Source organism: Cryptococcus neoformans, chromosome 1 (assembly GCF_000091045.1).
Source record: "Cryptococcus neoformans var. neoformans JEC21 chromosome 1, complete sequence".
Classification (NCBI taxonomy): domain Eukaryota; kingdom Fungi; phylum Basidiomycota; class Tremellomycetes; order Tremellales; family Cryptococcaceae; genus Cryptococcus; species Cryptococcus deneoformans.
The window spans coordinates 142,501-150,000 of record NC_006670.1 but is presented as its reverse complement, the minus strand read 5'-3'; the positions used below and the strand labels follow the sequence as shown (position 1 = coordinate 150,000).

Sequence of the window (7,500 nt, the reverse complement as noted above, 5' to 3'; positions counted from 1 at the left end):
TATCCATACCGAACGGGCATTTCCAAACCAAAGGCTGCCATGTAGTTCAGTAGTATAATACGCTTTGCTTTTGTTTTTCTTTTTTTCCTTCCTGGAATCTTGGACACTCGCGATGAGAAGAAAAATAGCGTCATGAACGATGAATTACGCATTGTTGTTGCTAGTATTTTCTGCCTGTTTGGAAGTGAAGAAATGAAGTGATGCGAAAACCAAGCGGTCGCGAAAGAAGCCTCTGAAAGAGAAACATTCCAGCGCTTCCGAACTTGCTCTCCATTTCATCACCAACCATCGTTCCACAACTGAAAACAAGAATGTCCGGTGTTCCTCCTGGACCTCCTCCGGGAAGACCTCCAGTCGCCAATGTGCCATACATCCCTCAACCAGGTGCACCTGCTGCCCCGCCGTTCCGTCCACCTGCTGCTCCGGGATTCGGCTTTCCTCCAGGTCCACCTCCGGGGATGCCCTTCAGTGTCGGAGGGTTCCCACATCCCCTTCCTCCTGGATGGTCTGAACATAGAGGTAGGTCCTATTGATCTTTATTCCGAGTAAGCGTGGAGGGTGAAGGAAAGTGCTGACGCATGTAAGCGTAGCCCCGGATGGCATAACGCCTTATTACTATAACGCTCAAACTCGCGAGTCGACATATATCCGCCCCACTTTCCCTCCCTTCCCTCCCGGAACCACTCCACCCACTGGGTCTCCAGCTCCTGGCGCAGTTACCCCAGGCGGAACTGGAGCCGCTGAGGAAAAGACGAAGAAGAAGAAGAAGGAAAAGCCCAAGGACAAGGTGCCGATCCCCGGTACTGGCTGGATGAGAATCACGACAACTGAAGGGAATGTGTTTTACTTTGAAAAGGAGAACAAAAGATCGGAATGGACTGTTCCAGATGAGATCAAGGACGCTGTAGCTCAACTGGAGGAGGAGGAGAGGAAGAAAAAGGAGGAAAAAGATAAAGAGGAGCAAGAGAAGATTGAGCAGGAGAGGATTGAAAAGCTGAAAGAACTGGAGAGGATCAGGGCGGAGATAGATGCTGAGAGGAAGAAGAAGGAAGAGGCAGAAAAGGAAAGAAAGAGGAAACAGAGGGAGGATGGCGAAGATGATGCACCGGAGGAGAAGAAGGCCAAGGTGGGAGGCCAAGAGCAAGAGGAGGAGGACGTGGTTGGCCCAGAAGGCGAAGAGGACGAAGAGGCCTGGATGAAGGCTGTTGCCGCCGAGTTCGCCGAGAAGGATGCTCAAACCAAAAAGGATTTGGAAGAGCAAGATGAAAAGACTAAAAAGGAAGAGGCCGAAGCCGCAAAAAAGGTCTTTGCCGTCCCCGAAAAGGTCAACGTTTCTGTCGAAGAAGGACGTGCATTGTTCAAGGCTTTGCTCATTGAAAAGGACATCTCGCCCTTTGCCCCCTGGGATCAATCCCTGCCCTTGTTCATCAACGATCCGCGCTACGTGCTTCTCTCATCTATGAAAGACCGACGTGAGGTGTATGAAGAGTACTGCCGTGAAGTTGGTCGAGCCAAACGCCTCAAGAAGGGTTCTGCGGCGGAAGAGAAGAAGGCAGAGCCAGAGAAGGAATACAAAGCCTTGCTGGATAAGGAAGTGACAAGTACTAGGACGAGATGGGATGACTTTAGGAAAAAATGGAAGAAGGATAGGAGGTTTTATGCTTTTGGCAGAGATGATCACCAGAGAGAAAAGGCGTTTAAGCAGCATTTGAGAGACCTTGGCGAGCGTGAGTACGGTAATTGTTTGATCGTTGATAGAAATAACTTTTAGGTCTGCAGGCAAACGAGCTGCAGCTCAGAAAGCCGAAGAAGACTTCAACACTCTTCTCAAAGAATCAACGAACATCACCTCATCCTCTCAATGGTCTTCTGTCAAACGCTCAATCTCTTCCGATCCGCGATATGATGCTGTTGGTTCTTCTTCGCTGCGTGAAGATCTATTCAACAATTATATCCGTGCACTCTCTTCAACTTCGAATCCTGCAAAATCAAATCCCGAGGAGCAGAGCATAAAAGAAAAGGAAGAGGCGGCCGCTCGCCGGCTTGCAGAGCGCAAAGCTGGTCAATCGGCTCAGCCTTCTGAATCGAAAGAAGATGCGGCTGCACGTAAACTTGCAGAGCGCAAAGCCAAGTCAGAAGCGAGTCTGCGCGAGCGGGAGGCTAAAGTCAGGGAAGAGAAGGAAAGGGTGGAACGTGAGATGCACAAGAGTAAAATGGGAGCTGGGAGGGAAGAGGCTGAGGCATTGTTTAGGAGTTTATTAGTGGATTCTGTGAAGGAACCCAACGTAAGGTTTTTTTTGTCTCCTTTCGCCATTTGTAGATACTGATAGCGTATAGGTTACGTTGGACGAGGCGCAATCTTACCTTTCTTCTGACCCTCGATGGAACCACCCTTCGTTGAGTGCCCGCGATAAACAACGCCTCTTCGCTGCCCATTCCGAACGGCTCTTTTCTAAACGTTCCAATGCACTCCACTCGCTCTTCGAATCCAAGACGCCCGCTCTCAACACGTCTTACGACGACGTTTACCCACAAATCATCGATGATCCGCTTGTCAAGCGTCTCGGCTTGCAAGGGGAAGCGCTCGAAGACCGCTGGAGGTCTTGGCGACGAAAGAAGGAGCATGATGCGAGGATCGAGTTTGATCAGATGTTGCGTGAGAACAGCTTTGTAGAGTTTTGGTCCAAGATGAGGAAGAAGACGATGGATGAGAAGGCTTTGGAAGTGCAGGAGCAGGATGAGTATGATGAAGGCGAAGGAATGGGAGAAGGTGGAGCGGCGGACTTGACGCAGTTGGCAAAGCAAATTGATTTGGGCGAAATCAAGGCTGTATTGAGGGTGCGTTCCTTTGTTTTGGTTCATCTTTGCGTAGTCAAAAACGCTAATGGTTGTGGCTCTCAGAGAGATAAGAGGTATACTGTTTTCGATCACATGCCTGACGAGCGCGAAAAGTGGTTGCGAGTGAGTCCTATTCTGCCCCTTGAAAAGAGTAAAGAGCTGAGTCTTTGGCTTTAGGACTATCTGGAAAACGTTGAGGCAGCCTCGGGATCAAAAACTATCCACAACGTCGGTCTTGACAGATAAAAAATTAGAAGATTGACTTTGCAGTACATGATAAGATGCATTTAATAGTACAGAAATATAGAAATCACATATGGGTACTCTCCGAGCGAACCGTGAGAGGTGGCGGAAGACTGGGGATCGACGGACAGTCCACGGTCAGCTCTACGAGAAACGAAAAGCAAAAATCCCATGATAGAGAACAGATGCTGAACGAGGGAAGCTCGGCCTACGGTGTCAAGCAAGACACCGTAATGTTTTGCGCATGCTTGTCGCAAGGGCAAAAAAGGACTTGGAAGTCTCATTTCCCTTCAGTAGCCCAGTCGCCTGTCCAAAGGTCACTGACGGGTGCTCACCTGTCTTATTATTATGTGTGTGAGTCTGGCATCAGATGATGTAAATATTGCAAGTTTGACTGGACGATGAAGAACGAAGATGATTTACTTCGTGTTCCGTGCGACGTGCCTGGGAAACCAACGCAACGCCCCGGCGGGCAACAGACAAAAGGGTTGGAAATTACTGGTCGGTCCATAATAATATTCCTTTCTTATATCGTTCGATCATGCTATATTTCCTTTAAGCATTTCATTATCCCAGCTTCCCATCTCTTACCTCAACACCTGTCACCGAACGAGAGCAAGTAGAATCCAGCAACAATGGGTGTCGAGTTTGACATCGACGCCTTCTTACTTGGTCTCGAGCGTGAATCATCATTCGTCCTTTTCGCGTTCCAGCATTCGCTCGACCCCTCGCAAGTGTACGCTCACACAACATAATCGAGACTTCCTGTTTCATCCTATCAAGGTTGGTTTATCGTCCGAGACTACCCAAAGCATGGATGACAGTAGAGATAAACACGTATGGCTGCATGTTACAGCTGTCAATCATACCACTGATCACTAATCGTTTCTCCCATGGACTAATACTTGACTACTGTGGCAAGCGGGCTTGCGGCTTGCGGCTTGCGGCATTTTCATCATCAATTTAATGACCGCGACGAAGGCCCTATTCCGGCGTTGAAACGCCGAATTTCGAAGAGGAAGCAGCGCCGGTTATCTCTGACCCGACTTCTTTTAGTCAGTAATCGATAAGGATAGGTAAATGTTAATTATTCCTAGGATAACAAACGAGATAACAATTGCTGACCTCGAGAGTGTAATAGCAGCTTGTTCAACACAGATAGAAAGCGGCAATTTGCAACACAAAAATTCGCCAAAAGCACAAACGAGTGAAACGATCTAGACCATCCATTCCAAAAATATATGAATCCACAGAGACCAAGGACAATATACGAGCCAACCCAGTCGACCGTGTTAAAGCTTCTTACATCTTCATTCCTTCTTGCGTACGCGCCGAGGCTTTTTGCTGCCACACACCCAAACAAACTCAGCTGATGCCAAGCGCTTACTTGCCCTCGAACATCTTCTTGATAGCCTCGGTGGAGTAAGACTTGGGCCTCTCGAGGGGCATCTAAAAAGGAAAGGGTAAAGAGTCAGAAAAATGCGAGTGATAACTAAAGGCGGGTATAGGAGACTTACACCAAGAGCTCGGTCCCAGATGAGCTGAGAAACAACACCGAAAGCACGGGAAACACCGAAGAGGACGGTGTAGAAGTCCTGCTGGTGGAGACCGTAGTAAGTAAGGAGGACACCAGAGTGGGCGTCGACGTTGGGCCAGGGGTCTGCAAGCTGTCAGCATATCATGGGTCGGAACTGGTCAAAAGCGACTTACTCTTGGCCTTACCGGCCTCGAGGAGAATGTTAGGAACGATCTTGTAGATCTGACCGACGAGCTTGAAGAGAGGGTCCTCGGGCAAGTGCTTGAGGGCAAACTCTCGCTGAGCAGTGTATCGGGGGTCCTAGTCAAAGAGGTTAGCAAAGTTTCAAAGCAACAAGCAGGCTCTCTACTTACAGTCTTCCTAAGGACGGCGTGACCGTAACCGGGAACGACCTGGCCAGACTTGAGGGTAGACCAGACGTACTCGGCAACCTTCTCGTCAGAGGCGTCCTCACCAATCTGGGATCGCATCTTCTGGACCCATCGGAGGACTTCCTGGTTAGCGAGACCGTGGAGGGGACCGGCGAGACCGTTCAAGGAAGCACCGAAGGCAAGGAAGGGGTCAGAGAGCGCGGAACCGACCAAGTGACCGGTGTGGGCGGAAACGTTACCACCTTCGTGGTCAGAGTGGATGGTGATGTACAACCTCATGAGCTCGACAAAGTCGGCGTTGTCACCGAAACCGAGCAAGGTAGCCAAGTTGGCAGAGTAGTCCTTGCTGGGGTCAATGGGGGGGAGCTTGCCGTCACCGAAGACGTTTCGGAAGATTCGGCCAGCAATGTTGGGGAGTTTGGCAATGAGGTCCATGGAGTCATCGAAGGTAGTCTTCCAGTACTCCTTCTTGTGGACACCGTTAGAGTAGGCCTTGGCGAAGGCAGAGTCGTGGTTAAGCTGTTGCACGTTGCGTCAGCTTTAGATCGGGTTTTCCCGTTAAAAAAAGCACTCACAGCGTTAACGGCAATGGCGAACTGAGTCATGGGGTGGAGAGTGTTGGGGCATCGGTCGATCAACTCCTCAACAAACTTGGGGATGGCAGCCCTGGCGGCCCACTCCTGAGAGAGACCCTTGACCTGCTCGTCGGTAGGGACCTCACCAGTCAAAAGCAACCAGAAGAGAGCTTCAGGCAAGGGCTCGGAACCACCGGGAGCGGTGGGGAGCTTCTGCTGACACTCGGGGATGGTCAAGCCACGGAATCGAATACCCTCGTTGGGGTCGAGAACGGAACCCTCCCAGATAAGGCCCTTGATGCCTCGCATACCACCGTAAGCCATGTCGACGGTGACATCGCCGAGAGACTTGGCGCCGTGGGCGGCACGGGTAGCCTTGACGTTCTCAATCTCTTGGGGGATGAGCTCGGCCATGCGGTCCTTGAGGGACTGGGCGTAGGCGGCAGGGGTGGTAGCGAAGGACCTCGCGAGGGAGGGACGCAACTGATGGCTGTTAGTCGTTGCATGATCAATAGAGAAAAGGAGACGGAGCTCACCTGGGACCTGAGGGCGTTTCGGCTGGCAATGAAGCTCATTTTTGTTTGTTATGGATGGTAGATGGAGAGAAGAGAAGCAGATGGGACGCTACGCGGTCTTTTATACGAGATTGGGGTGACGGCGTGCAAATCAGGGCTGGCTCGCTCCTGGTGCAGTCCACGGCAGCGGCCTTATCGGCAACGGATGTCCGAAATTGCACATTCGGCCCCATAGAACATGAGGTGGAATAGCTGTATTACGTACTCACGCTGTTTACTGTGACGCACGGCTCGAGATTTTCATTGCCGTCTTGTTCTCTGCGACTCTTCGAACACCGACACAGATACGGACACCATGGTCGCAGACACCACCTACTACGACCTCCTCGAGGTCGCCGTGGACGCAACAGAGACAGAGATCAAAAAGGCATACAAGAAAAAGGCCATGCAGCACCATCCAGTGCGTCCTGTTCACACCTTGACCGATTGTTAAGCGCTCATGCAACGTCTTATCTGTGCAGGACAAGGTCCGTTAACGCAGCGTCCAAGGGCAATGGGATAGAATCTGATGTAAGCCGCAGAACCCCGATGATCCCAACTCGCATGAAACATTCCAACGTATCGGCCAAGCGTACGAGACGCTTTCGAATCCCAATGACGTCTGTCCCTTCTTTCTTGCCCAGTTTTTTTCCGTTCCCTTGATTACTGACAAGGAGCCGCGTGTACATGTAGCGTGCAACATATGACCAGTATGGGGCGGACGGTCCTCCCCGGGGCGGTATGCCATCCGACATGGACATGGACGACCTCTTCTCTGCCATGTTTGGTGGCGGATTCGACGACTTTGGCGGTGGGATGGGCGGAGGGTTCTTTGATCCCAGCGGCGGCCGTGGCGGAGGACGACGAAAACCAGCAAAAGGCAGAGATACCACTGTGCCGTATGATATCACGCTGGAAGAGGCGTTCAAGGGGAAGAAGGTGGTGATGAGTATTGAACGAGATCGGGTGTGTGGTGGATGCAAAGGAAGTGGTGCAAGGCCGGGTGTGGCACCGAAAGAATGTTCGAAATGCTCAGGTAAAGGTGTGGTGTTTACCGACCGTATGGTACGTCGTCATTTTCGCTCGTCTGCTATGACAGATAGCTGATTTCCTGTCCTCTTCGCGTCTTGTAGCTGGGCCCAGGACTTGTGGGTAAAGTCAAGTCACCATGTCCTGAATGTAACGGCGAGGGTGTCAAACTGCGGGACAAGGAGAAGTGCAAGAAGTGTAAAGGCCAAAAGGTTGTGAAGGAGAAGAAGAGAATAGAGTTCATGATTGATCCCGGAACAGAGGATGGCGAACGGATAGCATTGAGAGGAGAGGGGGATGAAGCGGTGCGTATCCTTTTGCCTACCTGTATGATAGCTAAATTTCCCAATCTA

The 7,500-nt window shown here is 50.9% G+C and overlaps 3 protein-coding genes and 1 pseudogene across 3 annotated transcripts in view; 3 read left to right on the top strand and 1 right to left on the bottom strand.

Annotated features, from left to right (window-relative positions):
* Positions 1-277: 277 nt before the first annotated feature.
* Positions 278-3,135, top strand: CNA00520 (peptide-binding protein, putative). Its single transcript, XM_024656147.1, has 6 exons — positions 278-519; positions 591-1,727; positions 1,780-2,285; positions 2,338-2,838; positions 2,902-2,961; positions 3,016-3,135. Exons 1-6 carry the CDS (start codon positions 312-314, stop codon positions 3,082-3,084), a joined length of 2,481 nt encoding a protein of 826 aa, XP_024511822.1. The 5' UTR covers positions 278-311; the 3' UTR covers positions 3,085-3,135.
* A 499-nt stretch (positions 3,136-3,634) lies between these two features.
* CNA00500 lies at positions 3,635-6,038 on the top strand (annotated as a pseudogene).
* Positions 4,290-6,180, bottom strand: CNA00510 (citrate synthase, putative). Its single transcript, XM_566478.1, has 6 exons — positions 6,101-6,180; positions 5,565-6,047; positions 4,972-5,508; positions 4,792-4,918; positions 4,599-4,741; positions 4,290-4,530 (listed from the first exon to the last, which is right to left on the bottom strand). The coding sequence occupies exons 1-6, from the start codon at positions 6,137-6,139 to the stop codon at positions 4,465-4,467; spliced, it is 1,395 nt and encodes a 464-aa protein (XP_566478.1). The 5' UTR covers positions 6,140-6,180; the 3' UTR covers positions 4,290-4,464.
* A 211-nt stretch (positions 6,181-6,391) lies between these two features.
* The window catches only part of CNA00490 (chaperone regulator, putative), a 1,645-nt gene continuing 536 nt past the window's right edge, over positions 6,392-7,500 (top strand). Inside the window, exons 1-5 of the mRNA XM_024656146.1 lie at positions 6,392-6,539; positions 6,601-6,606; positions 6,655-6,738; positions 6,812-7,183; positions 7,252-7,452. Coding sequence (XP_024511821.1) covers positions 6,435-6,539; positions 6,601-6,606; positions 6,655-6,738; positions 6,812-7,183; positions 7,252-7,452 — 768 coding nt within the window. The 5' untranslated portion in view covers positions 6,392-6,434. The remainder of the gene's footprint in view (positions 6,540-6,600; positions 6,607-6,654; positions 6,739-6,811; positions 7,184-7,251; positions 7,453-7,500) is intronic.

Excerpts from the sequence above, each read along its gene's own strand:
- CNA00520 (XM_024656147.1), top strand. The coding sequence starts at position 312 with ATGTCCGGTGTTCCTCCTGGACCTCCTCCGGGAAGACCTCCAGTCGCC. Across the intron at positions 520-590 it reads TGGATGGTCTGAACATAGAG|CCCCGGATGGCATAACGCCT; the intron begins GTAGGTCCTATT and ends ATGTAAGCGTAG. Across the intron at positions 2,286-2,337 it reads ATTCTGTGAAGGAACCCAAC|GTTACGTTGGACGAGGCGCA; the intron begins GTAAGGTTTTTT and ends GATAGCGTATAG.
- CNA00510 (XM_566478.1), bottom strand. The coding sequence starts at position 6,139 with ATGAGCTTCATTGCCAGCCGAAACGCCCTCAGGTCCCAG. Across the intron at positions 5,509-5,564 it reads TCGCCATTGCCGTTAACGCT|CTTAACCACGACTCTGCCTT; the intron begins GTGAGTGCTTTT and ends AACGTGCAACAG. Across the intron at positions 4,742-4,791 it reads CGAGGCCGGTAAGGCCAAGA|ACCCCTGGCCCAACGTCGAC; the intron begins GTAAGTCGCTTT and ends GACAGCTTGCAG.